The sequence below is a fragment of the Magallana gigas genome, chromosome 3 (assembly GCF_963853765.1).
Source record: "Magallana gigas chromosome 3, xbMagGiga1.1, whole genome shotgun sequence".
NCBI lineage: Eukaryota > Metazoa > Mollusca > Bivalvia > Ostreida > Ostreidae > Magallana > Magallana gigas.
In genome coordinates this window covers 31762351-31781400 of record NC_088855.1, presented here as the reverse complement: position 1 = coordinate 31781400, position 19050 = coordinate 31762351, and the positions used below count along the sequence as shown (strand labels likewise).

At 32.4% G+C, this 19050-nt stretch overlaps 3 protein-coding genes across 4 annotated transcripts in view; 2 read left to right on the top strand and 1 right to left on the bottom strand.

Moving 5' to 3' along the window:
• Nucleotides 1-836, top strand: part of LOC105319391 (uncharacterized) — a 32290-nt gene extending 31454 nt beyond the window's left edge. Inside the window, exon 39 of the mRNA XM_066077853.1 lies at nucleotides 62-836. Within this exon, the coding sequence (XP_065933925.1) occupies nucleotides 62-660 (599 nt within the window). The 3' untranslated portion in view covers nucleotides 661-836. The remainder of the gene's footprint in view (nucleotides 1-61) is intronic.
• A 2423-nt stretch (nucleotides 837-3259) lies between these two features.
• On the top strand, nucleotides 3260-10115 carry LOC105319389 (fructosamine-3-kinase). Its single transcript, XM_011416913.4, has 8 exons — nucleotides 3260-3546; nucleotides 3773-3856; nucleotides 4216-4316; nucleotides 4556-4715; nucleotides 5190-5240; nucleotides 5555-5699; nucleotides 6541-6715; nucleotides 7078-10115. Exons 1-8 carry the CDS (start codon nucleotides 3403-3405, stop codon nucleotides 7139-7141), a joined length of 924 nt encoding a protein of 307 aa, XP_011415215.3. The 5' UTR covers nucleotides 3260-3402; the 3' UTR covers nucleotides 7142-10115.
• A 367-nt stretch (nucleotides 10116-10482) lies between these two features.
• LOC105319388 (small integral membrane protein 14) lies at nucleotides 10483-18652 on the bottom strand. 2 transcript variants are annotated; one of them, XM_011416911.4, is made up of 5 exons: nucleotides 18571-18652; nucleotides 16454-16529; nucleotides 12322-12370; nucleotides 11742-11887; nucleotides 10483-10569 (listed from the first exon to the last, which is right to left on the bottom strand). In XM_011416911.4, the coding sequence occupies exons 2-5, from the start codon at nucleotides 16523-16525 to the stop codon at nucleotides 10531-10533; spliced, it is 306 nt and encodes a 101-aa protein (XP_011415213.1). In that variant the 5' UTR covers nucleotides 16526-16529; nucleotides 18571-18652; the 3' UTR covers nucleotides 10483-10530. The 2 variants fall into 2 exon arrangements, with proteins under 2 accessions (XP_011415213.1, XP_011415214.1); XM_011416912.4 differs by lacking the exon at nucleotides 18571-18652 and adding an exon at nucleotides 17611-17678.
• Between the last annotated feature and the right edge of the window lie 398 nt (nucleotides 18653-19050).

Here is a 19050-nt window from a genome sequence, read left to right as displayed (position 1 = left end):
TTCATTTATTATTGCAGTTATTATTGCAAAACATTACAGTATTGTTTTTATTTGCTTTCAGATTGCATTTTGCGTAAGGATTCTGACATTATATTTTTGGTTGACGTAACACAGAAAGGACAAGAACTTGCCTCTGTGAGTCGCACTATGAGGGAGATTTCGTCTTTCTTCAGTTTTGGCATGAACGAATCAAGGATAGGCTTGATGACGTATGCCTCAAACGTCACCAACCAATTTTCTTTGACAACGCACACAGATCATAATACACTGTACCCGGCTTTGAGCAAATTCCCACAAATTGATGATGATGCAGATATGATATACGCTCTTAGGTATGTTCGCGATATTGGATTTGCTCCCTCGAACGGAGGGAGGTTGGATTCAAGGAAAATAGTTGTTATGTATTCCAGTGGGAATTGGTCAGACTTTGGAACCTTGCATTCCGAATTTAAAAACTTAATGTCCGAAGGTTATCACTTGTTTAACGTTGTAACTAGTTATGATGAAGCTAAAGTAAATATGTTGATCGGCCATTTTAAACCCACGTATGGTATAATCAATGCCATGACAGAAGATTCACAGTCTGTTCTTGAAACAATTGCTGCAGAAGCAACTTATGAAATCTGTGATAAAGATATTTTCATCAAACGAGCAATATGAAGACATATATAGTACTTGACGAGTTTGTCAAAATGTTTGACGACAATATATTTGTTCCCAGCGACCTGTTCAGTCATGTTATCAAGATCATTGTCTTTAAATAATCTTAGTGTAAATGAATGTTTACTCTAGTATTTGTTTCAATGTATTATATTCAATAAATTTATAGTCTAATATATGTTGATTAATATATTCATATATTTACGACTTCGCGGTTTTATTCCCCAAATTCTGCAACGTCTACATTTGTACCCGACTCGCGAACCACTTGCAATGTTGGCTACTGGACGGATCATTCCCCGATAAACTGGCGTGTCTTATATGACCCACTATTTGAGCAGTGGCACACACAAAAATTATGAAGAAATTGTCAAAACTGTTCTATTTCATGACGTTACATATTAATGTCTGCCTTTTAGTAAAATATCGTACAATTTAGAGATAAGGCCTTTTTTTTTGCATATACCGTTCCTAGTTCTCTGCAGCGTCAGGACCGATTATCTTGCGACCCTGACTTTCTCCTTTTTTAATACTATCTTCGGCATGCAATACAGAATCATCGTTTTTGAAATTGTGTCAAAAACTCTTTACGACTGCATTTGCTCATGCCTATTGCGTTTGCCTGGCTACCGTCAGCATCCGAGATACTGGTACAGTACCAGTAGTGGAACGACATTGTGAATATTTTCCATATTCGGTTGTCGGCGTATTTAAATTATGCCCTCTTACCGATGACCACCTGTTTTCTGTTCTTCTCGGTCAACAAACATTCACCCAACTTTGTCGCTCCGAATATGTTTCTTTAAGTAGCGGCTAGTGAACATATAATGTTTGTATTATTTGGCACATTTCTGTATGTTCAATTAATTCCTCCTGTATATCCTATGCATTGTGGTTTTTAACTTGCACAATTCACCATTTCCTTGAGCTTTTGACCATTCATATCACATCATAATCCCCTTCGGAGGGAAGATAGAAATGAATGCATCTTCCTACAAGCATGTTATTTTGCAATATCAGAGGTTCTAATCCAAGAAATACAGTGTTGCATTTGGTTATTAATGAACCTAATTAAATGAGATGGAAAGGACTAAGTTCATCTTTAGTATTGATTTCTATTTTGTTTTTAAATACAGACAGTTGCGTGCTTTGTCATATTTTGGCTTCCAGATCAAAAACATTATCTATTCGAGTTTGTCAAACGATTATCAAGGAATTGTTTAAACACACTGAATGATCGACCTGCTATAAACATTGCAATACTATACTAGCACTTGAATAGAAATGTGTTGTAACAGACATGTACTACAAGCATTGAATTTTTATCTTTTTTTATTCATTCTTAAGAAAACTAAAGACGCAAGCATGAAAAGGAAACCTTTTAATATTACAAGATATTTTTATGATATTTCTGTTTGAAATAAACAAAATTGAAAATTCTGAACTTTGGACATTTTGAGTTACTAGTACTAGATTATCTGAACAGTCCAAAATCGTATCCATTTAGATGCTTAAATAATTGATATGTGTGTATCATTAATACTAAAGGTGTAAACTCGGAATGAAAAACTGTAGTAATTTTAATTTCTAAGCAGAGTTCCTTCGACGAATAAACATTATATAAAATTAAAAAATACATTATACACGTGTATGTAGCCCCGAAACGATGCGCGTCTAATTGAATCCTTTCTGAAAGGAAAAAAGTATATCTTCAAGATCATGTTTAGTCTTTGTTCTCAATATTTCGTCTACTTCCAAGTTGATAGTCTCACACACGGTATATAATTTTTTCCCCATTAATTGATGACTTAAAGTGCTTCCACGGTTGCTGTAATATATATGATTTTGGTGAATGCTAGCTAGTTCAAAGAGCTGATTGGGATCTTGCTATTTTTACATCTTCCACAACTTCTTTCCAAGTAGGTTCTTTGCCATCCAAAGAGCAGCATGCTACACATATAGTAGTTCTACCTGCAATAACCCATGTTTTTTCCTATCCGTTACACTGCTATCAACAGTGTATAACGGATAGAAAACCCGTGGGTTCCTACGATGGCAATAACTATAAGCTCCCATGCAGTCAGTGATTGTCCCTCGTGCATGGTATTTAAATTACTCTTCTTTTTAGCCTTCAGTAACCCTAACACCATTCATTGCTGATTTGGTTAGCTTATTACATGAAAGATTTTTGAAAAAAAAATCTGCTTACTATTGAATTTCCCAGCTGATGTTCATCCCTTTTATCTTGACACCCCTGCATTTAAAAGAGACCAAGAATTGTTTCTGCTTAATGACCTTAACCCTCTTCTTCTTAGCCACTACAGGCATTACTTTGCATGTTTGACTCTTTTTCCCCAACACATATGATATGAAATCCGAAATTCACAAATAAACCAGTACATGTTATCAATTGCTCTAGCCTTTAAGTAGGGATTTTTTTTAGAAAAAAAATATTTCGCAAAAATATACTGCAACAATTAAAAAATTGTCTTCTTTCAATAGTACATAATATTTCGTACCCGAAATTCCGTAACATGTTATTTCGATCATCGCTGGTTTTGAATTTAGTTCCCTTATTTCACATCCAGTTTCATTTTTGACCTACGATTTGCTAGCATGAAATGATGAATTAAACCATGCCCACATACGACGTGTAGAGAAAAATATACGAAACAGCTCTACAAATTTACTTTATCATATTCCTTTTCTAACTTTGTGCCATAAAAAAGTTAAACTGTTTAAATGGAAGAATTTTTGCGGTCCGAATTGGGAATTGAAGACTTGAAGTGTCTGGGTAAAGGTGGCTCAGGTTGCATCAGTGAAGGGATGACATATCAAACCGACAAAGGAGAAAAGTTATTTATTAAATTTAACAACAAACCTGGGGTATACAAAAATAATTTTATTATGTGAAATAAATCCATTACTAGATTTATAAAGGTTATGAATGCTGTCCTGTCCTCTAAAGAGACTTCGAGATACATGTATATCTTACGAGTTCTTAAACATCCAACAATGATTGATGTACTATATAAAATGTTGATGTGTTGATATACAGATGTTACATTTATTTTTTATTATTATTATATCCATGTGAATATAACAATTGTAGGCTAGAACGATGTTTGATGGGGAATATAGAAGTTTAGAATGTCTCTATGCTGCAGACATTGTCCATGTTCCAAAGCCAATTAAGGTACAGTACTACACCAAGTCATATTGATGTGCAATAAAACTGAGATATATAGCATATTTGTGTTAATTAAATGTACAATGGAAATATACTGAAAAGAAATAGATAAAAAAATTCATTTTTCTAATCTAGTCAGACAATATTTTTCCAGGCTACAAATGAATTTGTGGTTAAGTTACATACAAATGCAGTGTGATAATTATCTTAACTGATAAGTAAAACTTAATGTTCTGTGTTCAAATTAAAATGTTGATGTTTTTTAAATGGAATTGTTGAAAATGAGATATGAATCAGGGTTATGGTAGAATGTACATCTTGGTCATTATTGAGAAAGAAATTAGGCCAATCTTATTGTTATTAAGGTTATAGATCTACCAGAGGGAGGTTCAGCACTGGCCATGCAACACATTCAGATCAATGGATTGTCATCTCAGGCTGGGAAACTGGGAGAGCTCATGGCAAGGTAGAGTAGTTGTAGCCATCTCTCTCTCTCTCTCTCTCTCTCTCTCTCTCTCTCTCTCTCTCTCTCTCTCTCTCTCTCAATATTGTAGGACACAATGCAAAAATACAAAGCTCTGCAATAGAATATATAGAATATTGAAAAATATAAAATAGGAGGAAGGAACAACTTGTTGTCATTGTAGCAATATCCTTACAAGAGCTAAACATTTTCAAACTGCACATGGTTTTTTTTTTTACCAGGTTGCATTTGCAAAACTCAGAGATTATAGAAAAGTCTAAGAAAAGTGAGAATTTTGTTGGAAAGGCAGAAAAGTTGACACCTGTTACTCAGTTTGGATTTGACATAGATACATGCTGTGGCTTTTTACCCCAAAACAACACTTGGCAGAGTAGCTGGCCGGTACAGTATAATGAATGCTGTTCATAAAGCCAATGGCTAGTTACAATGTAGGTCACAATGCTAGACTTCTGCGTGAGGTATATGTAGATATATAGTTAGTCTCTACCTCTGACATCAAAATGTGTTTTTACTTGAAGAATACACATGCAAATATTTTATGTTTTTAAATCAAAAATATTTTTGTTTTATTCTTTCCTTTCAAAAAAAAAAAAAAAATTGCTGATTTTGAATAAAAATAAATTTTGAAAAAAAATGTTACAAACTTTTTAACTGATATTTAATTTGGCAAAATAAACTAGATTCACCAAAGATTAATTTGGCCTTAAAATTGACCAGATGTCAAAACAATTTCTAAAGTGTGCAATTTTGTAAGTGTTGACCATGCATCCAAATCCATCAAACAAGGTTATTCATTATAGATGTATACATGTGTATTATTTTGTATTAACTGAATTGATTTTGTATGCATTTCAGGTTTTTTATGCACAAAAGTTAAAGCAACAATTTGATTTGGTAGAAAAAGATGTGAGTATAATAACAGCCATATTCACTCAAAGATGCTATATGAATGGTGATATTGATCAGAATTATAGTGATAATTTGCAGTTTCTTCAACTTTTGTATGCTGTCTAATTAGCTAATCTTACTTAAAAATGCTAAGGGTAAATGCAAAATTAAAAAATTATATGTTATGTTCATATTACAAGATTAATATGTCATTGAAACTGCAGTTGATACAACCAAATATCCCAAAACTGGTGCTCATAAATATTAATGAAATTAATGTATATAAATGAATGCTTCAATTACCTTGATTTTTTTATTGTTTCGGCTTTCAGTCTGGTGACAAAGAGGCCAGGGAATTATGGTCAAAACTACAACTGAAGTTGCCGCCCTTTTTTGAGATGTTGGATAATGTACAACCAGCTCTTCTGCATGGGGATCTATGGGGAGGAAATGTTGGACAAGATGATGATGGTCCAGGTAAAAGAGTTTTTTTCATTAAATCTCTCTTAGTGCTCTTACATACATGGTAATCTTTGAAAATGATTTTAGGAGAATCTTCCTAAAATTATTGATTTTCACACGCTGTCTGCATGCATACCTTGTGAAGAAAACTTTAACAGAAAAAGGGACTTAAATTCATTGCCTCTATTTTTGTGTCTGTTATAGAAAAAACACATTGCAATTACCCCTAAATTATTTGTATTCATTAAAACTGAGGGTTATATAGAGCTATAGAGCCAAGAACATTGTGACCCTGTATTTAGAACTGAGATTTATCAACTTATAAAATTTTTTTGCAAAATATTTAAATAAAAGAGGAAAACAATAGCTTAGAGGTGCTTGTGTATATATTGATATAAAAATGAAGGACAATTAAGACCCACTTTAAATTGAAAATTTTAAAATCAAATTATGGAAATCCAAGAAAAAAAATAGTTATTTCCCTTCTCAGATTGTGAAGAGTACATTTTAAGGTACATACAACAGGCATTGATTTTAATGTCTACCTGTATGAAATCTATATGCATGCATGCTACATGTACTAAATTAACCTAGAACCATTTTAACACGGCCTTGGACTTTCAGTAGGACGTAACCATCCATATCTTATGCCACAACAAGTTAAAATGACGCTGGTTTCAAGCGAAATATACACCGATTGCTTAGTCTTAGCTCAAAGGCTAGACAAATCTTGTTGATTTCAAAGGGCCATAGCTGTAATGCCAGCAATGAAATAGACAGGCGTACATCACAATGCAGTTTGACACAACTACCCAAAGTCCAAGCTCTTGTTAAAATGGTTCTATTTACTTTGTAGTGATATTTGACCCTGCCAGTTTCTACGGCCATTCAGAATTTGATCTTGCCATTGCTAAGATGTTTGGGGGCTTTTCAACAGCTTTCTTCGAACACTACCACAAAGTTATTCCTCGTGCTGCAGGTTTCCGGAAGCGATCAGATCTGTACAAACTTTTCCATTACCTTAATCATTGGTTAGTTGTCTACTACACTAAAATTAACGGTTAAAACACAAATAATTATGATTCTATGCTTATCAATTACATAATTAATGTACACATATTGAAACTGAGTAAATTTTTTCTAGTTGTTTCAATATTTGAATATAATACCAGTAATTCATTTAAAATTAATCTACTAAGATCAAAGGCACCTGACTTAATATATTTTTCTTATAATAAAAAATGAATACCCTCTTCCTAAAATTTATACTAGAAAAGTATACAACTTCAGGTGCCTATCACTAGGATGTATTAACAAATGAGATGCTTAATGATGGGATGCTCATGTTTTCAGCATTAGTTGTACATGCACTATCTACACCTTTCCTTTTTAGGAATCATTTTGGAGGTTCATACAGAGATTCATCCCTTTCAACACTACACCGCCTACTGAAGTAACTTAATCACTAGTAAATACGAGTGCTATCTAAGTATCATATAAGCAGGTTAACCTTTATTGAATCTAGAGTCCTTTGAAAAAGAATATATGGAATATACATGTATAGGAATCTGTGATTCATTTGACTTGCTGAAAGGAATCATTAAAATTATATATTTATACCCCCACAAACGAAGTTTAGGGGGGTATATTGGTTTCACCCTGTCCATCTGTCTGTCCGTCCGTCTGTCTGTAGACGCAACTTTGTCCCCCCTATAGAATTTTTTACAACTGCATGGAACAGTCTGAAAATTTGTACATATGTTGATCACCATCTGAAGATGTGCACCTCCAATTTTTTTTAAGATCAGACAAGATTTAATGATTTTATGACAGTTATCATTTTCTTTATTCTGTATATTGTACACTGATGTTGAAAAGTAAGGGAGGTAATCCTTACAGATTTTATGAATTAATAGTATTAAAACACTCTAAGATATATTTATATAAATACATCCAAATAGAGGTTTTTTGTCTTTATGTCTTAACTAAATTTATTTTTTATAAGTATTCTATCAACTGACAATGCAAAATTTTTGTTTGTCAATGATAAATTCTTAAGAGCTAATAAGAACATCAAAGACAAGTGTGGCTGAATTCATTTGTCCCAAGGGGGCCATTATCTGAGCCATGGTTTAGATGGAGCATGTGTTTAGGGAAATTTCTGATATGGAGTTCCATTGTACCACAGGAGAAAGTGGGGAAAATTTGAAACAACTAATTGCATCTGTCAAGACTTTTATTAGAAAGATATTCAAAGTTTTATCAACAGAAGAGCATTGCTTGGCTACCGGTATTTCCATTTACTGCAAAGGGAGGGGTTATTGTCATTTTGTTGGTTTTTCGTTAAAACAATTAAATGGAAAAAGATATCATCAGTTACATAAATTTGTAAATGTATTACTGTTATATGTATTTAAAGTGAAATTCTGACAATTTTGATTTTAATTTTTCTTTGTTAACTTTTTTTTTTTTTACAGTTCTAGAATTTTTTTTATTTGTATGTGTTCCAAACCTTTATTATTCAATTATTTGTCCCCATTTGAAATTAGCCTTGCGGGGGTATTAGTCCCATTAGGACAGTTCTAGTTGTTATTTGTTCTGCAGATTGATTTTGCTTTGCTTATACATGGATGTACATTTATACTGTTAAAATAAAGGTTCTGAAGCAGTTAAGTTTGTTAATTAATGCATGGAGACTCTTTCAGGCTGTGGGGAATGAGCTATTAAGAGCATGCACATTTTCTCTTCAAACCAAAAGCCTTTTGATAACAGGAACTGTTGGTTAAATAATCTATGGGACATTTTGTCCAAAAACTTCTCATTCAAAAATTACCCTGCAACATTTCTGTAACTAACTAAATGCCTGTGACCAATCAAGCAGAGCACAGCTCCTCCCACAGATGCCTAGTCATCTTCCATAGGAATAGTGTTGTTGTTCTTTTCGAACTGTTTCAAAAGTTTAGCCTGTAACCCTATTTATATGCAAAGGTAGGAGTTTTGAAACTCAACTCTGGCATTCCGACAATAAAGTATAACAATTACTGACCTATGGGCTTAAAGGGACATGGTCACGATTTTGGTCAAATTCTGTTTTTATTATTTACAATGCTTTAGGAATGCATCTCTAATGATCTAATAAAATTTGAGAGTCAGTCGTAGAAATTTAAGCAAGATACAGGGCTCACAATTCTTTGTCGTGTAAACATAGGCTCGTGCCCTGTGTTTGTTTACAAAGGTTTAATATAGCAGTAAAGAATTTTTTCAAGCTAGTTTGTCCATATTCTAATTCATTATAAGCATAAATAAACAGCACCTAATGTTTTAGGCATTCATTTTAGGTCTAAAACTTGAATTTTCCCATCAACATTCAAAATGTAAACAAAAGCTTTGTTTACATAGCAAAGAATTGGAAGCTCCAAAACTTGCTAATAGCTCAACAAATGACACTCAAATTTTCTTTGCCTATTAAAAATGTCTTGCTGAAGCATTGTGAACATCTAAAATAGGAAAAATAATTTTTGACCAAAATTGTGACCATGCCCCTTTAATTGGATTTGATCATGCCCCATCCAAAATGATCATCTCATAACACTCAAAGAATGATTCCTTATTCCTTAATTAATAACAATCTGACTCGTTAACAAAAACATTTTTATTTCATAAACAAAGAAATCTTATTTCAACAAGATACATGTATCATTAGCAGTTACAACCATACTAATTTAAAAGAAATTTCCACTATTTTGTAGAACCATATATCTTTCTTAAAAGCTTGAGTTTCCTATTGACTATATTAAAATTGTATATATATACACGTGTTTGTGTAAAAAAAATACATTTGTTGTGTACATGTATTCTAAATAGTGTTTTTTCAAAACTTTATAAATTTTAACAAATATAACTATGAAAAAACAAATAAAACGTATGTTACTATTACAGCAAAATATATAAACCCATTATAATGGTGTAACCTTAATTGGTATAATGATCAACAAACTTATTTTTAAATGAAACAGGGAGCATTTTACAGATAATTCATAATCTATGGGCTATAATGCAAAAATTGGATTTATAAACATGTTTTTATAAATGACGCATAGAATATTAAACCAACACCATGACCATCACATGAAAGCACTGAAAAAGTCAAAATTTGAACCCTCAAAGGACAGATTACATTCTATTTTGTTTATTCATGAATCACAATTAAAAGGAAACCTGTACCAAAAGTATTTTCAAAATCACCATTTAAAATGCACCAACTGTTACATGACATTATATTTGTGCATGAAGCAAAAATATGGGAATTCAACAATGATGAATACAAATCGGAAAAATATCCATGGGGACACACCTTCGATATCTTTTTTATAGATTTGTTTTCATAGAAAATTAATGTATCAATATTTGAAGTTCATGCAAGTTTCTTATTAATATTAAAATTCTGTATTCCTATTACATTACATAACAACTTTTTCATCTTTGAATTTTTGAGATTTACATATCAGGTCGAATTCATATCCTCATTCACCTAGTTCTCTCCAACACACACTCAGTGTATGAATGTATTGATCAGCACACGTGTGAAAATCAATCAAATTAAAATAAAAATAAAAATCCCACATCAATATCCATTATGCTGATACATAAATACACAGTTCTGATTGCACCGTTATGGATAGATGGAAAAATGATATTCCGTGTGTACAAATGATGAGATGAAGTGGAACCACACAGCGGCACTCATTCCTCGGACAGGATGCGAGAGAAATGATGGCGTTGTTTTTCTGGGGGCTGGGTCCTTAGGGTGAGCCGAGTCTGAAATCCCGAGTTACTGAGTGGACATTTAACTTACTGAGGGGCCAGGGGGAGGGGGACTAGGATCCTAAAAATATCAAAACAAAATTAATTACAAAAATGTCATTTTTTATTACCGGTGCAATAAATTTTTTTTAGTGTACTGTGATTGTGTACATTGTACATTATGGTGATGGGGAACAGGAGTCTTCTTCAGCATTGACTTATAATACTTCTTACAAAACTTCACATACTCATTACTCAACAGCATGGAGATTTAAATACATTGCAAAATAATTTATATTGATGGATTTGCTTGTCTAACTTAGTAGCTTACAGGATAAAGTATCATACATCTGACCAGCAGATTTCAATTTTGAATACAGTGGGGCCTCAGATATCCGGACGCCAGATAACCGGACGCTTCAGTTTACGGACGATTTTATTTGGGAACAGATTTTTTATACATTATTTTGTCTCATTTATCTGGAATTCCGCGTTCCGGATCCGGACGGTCTGTTTTTACCACAAAACACCGATTTACTACTAATCTTGCTTCATTTAACCGGACGGTAAAATTTGATGATGCCCTATTCACTACTAAAGATTACCCCTGTCAATTAAGTTTCACACCTTTTTTTACGTGCTAGACTCTCATGAGTAGCTCGTATAAACACACTGACTTCCCAAATCACTTTCAAAAATTGGAAAATTGCGAACAACAGTGTATTACACACATAACACACTTGGACACAAAGAATTTAGCTAGATTCGGTTATCATTTTGTCCGGTTAATATTTCATGACAAAATAATACAATAAAGCAGAGTTCTTTATCTCTAAAAACGTTCATATCAACAGACAACTCTAGCATGTGTTGCTATATGGTATGAAAGTCAAAAAAACTAGTATCAACAGTATACAAATACATTATCATTTATGGCAACAATAGACACATTTCAGATATCCGGACGCTTCACCTATCCGGACGATTCAACTTGGGAACGAAAGCGTCCGGATAACTGAGGCTCCACTGTACAACATGAAAATGTTTTTACCTATAAATATTTTTTTTCAATTCAAAATTGAAAACTTCTCAAAAATTGCTATATTTTTTTAAAAATATCTTCATTTGATTCATTTTGAAAGTTGTAATTCATTCAAATCTTTTAAGATTACTGTACACCATGCAGTTAGTGCTAGTTTGAGAATTTTTGGATAAGAGTGTATAGAGGATCTGTTTTAAAATGAGAGTTCATACATTGTTCCTGGATGGTTTCATATCGCCTCGGTTACGTAGACTGTTGGGACGTAGTAGATAGAGACAGGTAGCTACAACCAACCATCCCAGCATCATCAGCATCATGGAACTGAATCCTCCATCAGGAGCTGTATTGGAGCCCGGCACTGGAAGACAAACAAAATGATGATCACTGGAAGACCAACAGAATGATGGTCAATAGAAGACCAACAGAATGATGATCAATGGAAGACAACAGAATGATGATCAATGGAAGACCAACAGAATGATGCTCAATGGAAAACTAACAGAATGATGGTCAATGGAAGACCAAAAGAATGATGATCAAAAGTTGTAAAATCCACTGACCAGTGTGCAGACATCAAGAATACCATGGATTGTTAGATTTATTACCAATCAAATTTTTAATGAAAAGTCATATTTATCTATGGCTTACAGTAAAGTTTATTAGCAAAATATTTTATGAACTTTGTGCAAAAATTCACACATAACTTGATGAACAAATTGAGTTCAAAAGGATCTCTTGAGAGTGAGATGAAAGAATTTAATTCTTTACATATGAAATACCATCAATACTTACAATCTGTTAGACACTCATTATCTGTACAATAGGACTGTGTATTCCTCAACTGTAAATGATGAAATGATATTATTATATATATATGTGATATAATTAATAACCTCAAGTACAAACAATTAAATTCAGTTAATGCCTGAATACAAATTTTTCAAATAAAAAAAAAACCCAATAGATAAGGACAAGGTAAAACATTAAATTCAGCTAAAGATTTACTTAAGCACTTCCTATGACCTTGACATTTGATTTAAAAAAAACTTGGTTCAATGTCATTGACCTTACCCAATTTTAAAGGAAGTTATTTAGTAGAGTTTGAGCATGATTGAACCATAGAATGTAACAAAACGGCCCTGAAATTGATTTCAAAAAGGTCTGCTATGACCTAACTTTTGACCTATAAAACTGCTCAAGGTCACTGTGCACACTTTTTGTGAAATATCAGCCATATAGGGCCAAGTTTTTTTCTGAGGTGACCTTTAACTCGGACCAACTATGTACAAGGTCATTGCACAACCTTTTTAACCTAGAGGCACTTTGTGGATGAAGTAAGAGTCAGATTGGAGTCAAGGGAAGAAATTGTATTGATCTGGACAAGAATTCAATTTAACCAAATGGTTCAAAGTCAATGCATGCCCTTTACCCATATCAAGGCTGAAGCCTTTTTATATCTGGAGCAAGACAGGGCTTAAGGGAGATTATGGATTACATTTTTCCCCCTTTCACAAGAATTATCAACAGAGGTCTGCTTTGACCTTTACCTTTGACCTAGAAACTTGGTTCAGGTAAGTGCATTTCCTAGCTGATCCAAGGAACAATTGATAAAAAAAAATTATTGGAAACTAGAACTGTCCTAATGGGACTAATACCCCCGCTAGGCTAATTTCAAATGGGACAAATAATTGAATTGAATAATAATTAAGGTTTGGAACACATACAAAAAAAAAATTCTAGAAATGTAAAAAAAAATAAAAATAGTTAACAAAGAAAATTCAAAATCAAAATTGTCAGAATTTCACTGTAAATACATATCTATAACAGTAATACATTTACAAATGTATGTATTTGATGATATATTTTTTTTAATTTAATTGATTTAAAGAAAAATCAACAAAATGACAATAACCCCTCCCTTTGCAGTGAATAGAAATACCGGTAGCCAAGCAATGCTCTTCTGTTGATAAAACTTTCAATATCTTTCTAATAAGAGTCTTGACAAATGCAATTAGTTGTTTCAAATTTTCCTCACTTTTTCCTATGGCACAATTGAACTCCATATCAGAAAATTGATCCCATAGGACTATGATTTTCTTTGATGAGCTTGTTAAATTTAATAAACTCCAAAATATTACCATAATTACCATACTATGTAAAAATATGTAAAAAAGAAAATTTAATATTACAAACAATTCTAAAATTGCCAAAACACTACAATCATATCAGTAATTTTGAATTTCGTTTAAATTAATGCCCAATAGGGTCACTTCACGAATTACTTGACAAATAAATTTAAACAACCTTTAAAAATAGTTTAACTTCTTTATTAATAATTATATTATTTATTTCCTTATAATGATAGACCTTTTGGTTTACATGAAACAGTTTTAAAATAGCCCCAAAACCATCACCCATTTTACAGATTATCAATTTCCCCTAGACACATGCTCCATCTGAACCATGGCTCAGATAATGGCCCCTTGGGACAAATGAATTCAGCCACACTTGTCTTTGATGTTCTCATTAGCTCCTAAGAATTTATCATTGACAAACATAAACTTTGCATTGTCAGTTGATAGAATACTTATAAAAAATAATTTTTTTTTTATTAATTAAGACATAAAGACAAAAAACTCCATCTGGATGTATTTATATAAATATATTTTAGAGTGTTTTCTATTAATTAATTAATAAAATCTGTAAGGATTACCTCCCTTACTTTTCAACATTAGTGTACAATATATAGAACAAGGAAAATGAAAACTGTCATAAAATCATTAAATCTTGTCTGATCTTAAAAAAAATTGCAGGTGCACATCTTCAGATGGTGTTCAACATATGTACAAATTTTCAAACTGTTCCATGCAGTAATAAAAAATTCTATAGGGGGGACAAAGTTGCGTCTACAGACAGACGGACAGACGGACGGACAGACGGACGGACAGACAGACGGACAGGGTGAAACCAATATACCCCCCTAAACTTCGTTTGCGGGGGTATAATAATTCAAAGTTTCCCTCATTAATACAACTTTAGTTGTGAAACTATAGCTCTACATGTACCTCCACTTTCAGGAAGAAGAATTCTAGATTTAATTCTGATCATGCTGATAAGTCAAAAGAATAGATCTCATTCTGTTTTAAGTAAAATCAAAATGAAACATTTTTTTTGACAGACTTGTTCACATTACATTCTGCAAGTTAAAGGATTTTCCAACTTATTTATATACACAGCTAATTTCCCAAGAATTTCAAAACAACGCACTGACTCTTTAAACGGAAATAAAATCAATAATTCTATGTGTAATCGGTGAAGAACATATAATTAATGACAAGTAGCTTATATACATGTATCTGTATGTAATATGAAATTATAGAATGAAAGCCAATTGATATCTGAAATGAGCTTGTACATTCAAATTTTCTTTAAATAAAGAAAATCAAGGAAGATATCAACTTTCAAAGGATAAAAATTATCTGCCTTATTTGGTAACAACATTTATCTACACAAGCTAGTTTAAATTGTTTGGTATATTCAAGTGAACAAGCCAGACTAGCTAAATAAGAACAACTGATATTTTTTTTATTCTTTTCCCCAAAGAGCTACATTAAGGTCCACCAAATTCTCCTTCAATTTTAATTCCCTCATCACTGTGTACCAATATTTGTTGTGCTATGTTATAAATGATTGATTGAACTCCTATTCAACAAAATGAAATGTCTCTTTCAAGAGAAAAAAAAATCATTAAATCAATCCAGCTTCCGATTACAACCTATCCAGTTCTTAAATATTGAATGAAGCAGGCGACTTGATGTTTAAAATACACGTTAATTGATCAAGAACATAGACTGCATGTACACAGTAAGTCGATAAACTTCAAGCAGAAATCCGAATGAACAAAATCTGCACGCAAAAAATGATCGGTATAGATTGGACACATCCTTTCATTTTGAAGTTCAGACCCCTATGAAGTTTTGATGAAAAGTAAAACATTCAACCTATTACAGTACATTGGGGTCAATTAAGTCTCTAAACCATCAAAGAAAAAAGGTATACCCTTCAATGATATAATTAATACAGTGTCAATTTATTGATGTCTATCATCAAAAGGAAGAAAGATAAATGGTATACATTAGGGCCCCGTTAAACTTGTCCCACAAAAAGGAGCCATATTTGTTGAACATCGAAACTGCCTATCATGGATTACTCTGCTCCGCATTGATTAACACATATTCGCCTCTGGTGTCATTATATTTGCAAATTGCGCCCCTAATGATTATTGCACTTTGTCATGTTTAAACGATCATTGATGATCAAATATTTGTCCCACTGATTTATAAAACAATATCCTGCCATCAACATATAAAAATTGATGATGGAGTCATATTTTATTGTTTAATAAATGAAAGTACTGAATTGAATGAAAGTGAGCTACAACAATTTGAGAGGTGGATGTAGAATAAAGGTCAAATCATACACTTTAACGTCTTGTGGCATATAAAAGACTAAGGCAAATATCTAGACTACAGGAGGCAGTATTACATTTTGTGTTATTTTGCACAGATTTTAAAATGCGCATACATGCAACACAGCCCATAATGACAACCTATTAAAAGGATACCAATTGAAATAAAGAAGCAAAAAAATTTATGGTACTGTGGAATCATTAAAATTGGTGGGGGCCAATTTTCGTGGATTGCTTGAATTTTACAGGTTCGTTGGGAAATAATTTCGTGTATTCTCGGATACTTACACAAAAGGAACTATGACTTTACTGTCCTAATTTATTTATTCGTGAAGGATATAAATTCGTGGGTGAGCGGTCCCCACGAATTCCACGAAAATTGAGCCACCACAAAATCTAATGATTGCCACAGTATATAAATATAATATATACAATGGCAATCATGTACAGACTTACCAGATTAATGAGTCTTTGCATGGCATGTTCATGATTCCACACACACTCACAAGGATCAAATCCATCCGCCATTTTCCTATAACGTACAAAAATAAAATTGTGTATAAATTGGCGCCTTTAAAATTGTGGTGAAAAGAGAATTATAATCAAATATTATTTTGGTTCATAGAATGCAACTCCAATAAGCTAACTAGCATGGGTCTGTGTGTTTATATATAAGGATGTGGTTTCAAAACAATTTATCAATTTCGCACAAACAGTCATATATTTTTGAATCAATAAAAAAAAATCATTAAAGCAATATAACACTCCCGCTGTTTTTGTTTTCATCCATTCAACTACAATAATTACAGGGTGACACAAAAACAACTTCCAATAGAAACAATTAAATCTGGAACATGTACAGTACAGCTTGATCTTCCCATTTCACACCAATTACCGGATACCTTCACAAAATACTCAAAATTGATACTCGTACTAACGAAAACATCAACAAAATTGTTGTTAATGGTAAAAATAATGTTTAATTTGTTTGTCTGCTTTTTAAACAGATGACGTTCACTCATAAATTTTTTATACTGATTGCTCTTTAGACAACTTTGCAATCTCTATTAGTTACGCAGCCGATGCACCAGAGATGTTAGTCACATCGATATCAGTCTGATAATTAGACCCTGCCCAATTGAATAATTTAAGCAGAAAAAGTTTCCCCATTTACTAGACTAAGTCAAATAAAAGTCAATTTTGTAAAATTGTTTCAGTGAAAGGGCAATGCATTTACCGTAATATGTTATGCATAGAAAAAAGTTTTTATGTAATAAGAAAAGAAGATAAATTTTCTTTTCATATCATATTACTGGTAATACAGTTTTTATAAATTTTACAATTAATATCACATTTAATAGAACGGTACAGGGAGTCGCAAAGACAACACATTTATTTGATTTCCAGAAAGTATGGTAAAGAAAATGTCAAAATTTACAAACAAATGAATTATACTCAATGGCAGATGGAAATTCTAGTCCTTGCAAAAGTTTTAACTAATCTTAATTGATGCACATATATATTATTATCTGCTTCTTGATAAGCAGACATGCTATTTAGTAAATATATTTTCTAATTACCGGTAAAATTATTCAGTTCCAGTTTATACATACCTTCTTACACAATTTTTTAGGGAATAACTTTATAGTCCAAAAGTATAATGTACTAACATCAAAACAGCCTTGTTTACCTCAAACTTTAGCTGTATGAATTCACAGCTTTTGTGATATCATATGCATTGACAATCCAAACATATAACAAATCAAGCGTATTGTGTATTGCTGACTAGACTCTCCCTGATTGGTCCCAGTTGGCGAGAGAAATAAATATACGTTTGTGACGCATGTCAAGTTTATAAAGTGACAAAAACATATGTGCATGCAAAATTAGGTATTCATTTATTATTGAACACTTTACAGATCTATTTGGCTTTATATCTGTTTGTACATCTTACATATATACATGTATACTTTCAGATATGTAACAATAAGCTTGTATGTTAACATTTTTAAGTTTTTATTCTTATCTAGAACTGACATACACAGTTACATGTGCATTAACTTCAACTTTTAAAATAATCCAAGAATCAAAATTTTGGATAATTAATATTAGTAAATAAGTAATAAAAATTGTTACCATGATAAACTTGAGATTCAGAGCTATTTACCTTGCGCCTAATGTACGGTTATATGCACATGTTAGTCAACGTTATGTACATGATAAATGCAATGACATTATGTAAACCCTTCACTTTCAATACACTGTATATATGTATACTGTACGTCCATTAATGCTATTTCTATCTCTGTTCGGCATATACAATGTAACCTGCATTTTCTTTAACAAAATATGAATCAGTTAAATCGGCTTTAAATCTTCGACTTCAAGGCGTGACGCAATCAATGTTATACTTTTTTGACAAGGTAAACAAACAAACGTTTCGTTGTGCACCAAATGAAAAGAGTTAAACACCCGAATTACATTGGGATAATTCTGTGTAGAAGTGCAAGCAATCAATCCTATTATTTAGTGATAGTAACCGATTTTATAAATGGCATTCACAATCTACTTACTTTCGATGGTATTTTTATCCTTATCCGTACTTCCGCCTCAACGAAAAACAAGGCCACGTATGATTTCGAAATTGCCCGGATGTCCGAAACTTTTTATGGCGGGAAAATCGAATAGTTTTCGTTAGTCTCGGATACACATGTAGCTTTGGCAAATCGTAGTCTGTATGTATTACAAAAACATTAACTATATTTGAATGATCTCAATCTAAACGGTAATAAAGTGGAACATTTATGATTATTTATAACGTTGGGCCTAAGTATCTGTGATAAATAACTTTTTTAAAATGTGGTGCAATTCGTAAGTTCCGCATCCTATAAGTGTCCTGAAAAGCAAGCACCTTATTATTATTTCAGTAAGTATGACATCTCGGAACCCACTGGGTTTTCTTATCTATCCAGTGGCATACGTACTAGGCCTACATAGAAGTAATGTACGTAAACAATTTACATATATATGCTTATAATTTTTTTTCCTGAAAC

Excerpts from the sequence above, each read along its gene's own strand:
- LOC105319388 (XM_011416911.4), bottom strand. The coding sequence starts at position 16,525 with ATGGCGGATGGATTTGATCCTTGTGAGTGTGTGTGGAATCATGAACAT. Across the intron at positions 12,371-16,453 it reads TGCAAAGACTCATTAATCTG|TTGAGGAATACACAGTCCTA; the intron begins GTAAGTCTGTAC and ends CATCATTTACAG. Across the intron at positions 11,888-12,321 it reads TAATGAGTGTCTAACAGATT|TGCCGGGCTCCAATACAGCT; the intron begins GTAAGTATTGAT and ends TTTGTCTTCCAG.
- LOC105319389 (XM_011416913.4), top strand. The coding sequence starts at position 3,403 with ATGGAAGAATTTTTGCGGTCCGAATTGGGAATTGAAGACTTGAAGTGT. Across the intron at positions 5,241-5,554 it reads TTGATTTGGTAGAAAAAGAT|TCTGGTGACAAAGAGGCCAG; the intron begins GTGAGTATAATA and ends TTCGGCTTTCAG. Across the intron at positions 6,716-7,077 it reads TTCCATTACCTTAATCATTG|GAATCATTTTGGAGGTTCAT; the intron begins GTTAGTTGTCTA and ends TTTCCTTTTTAG.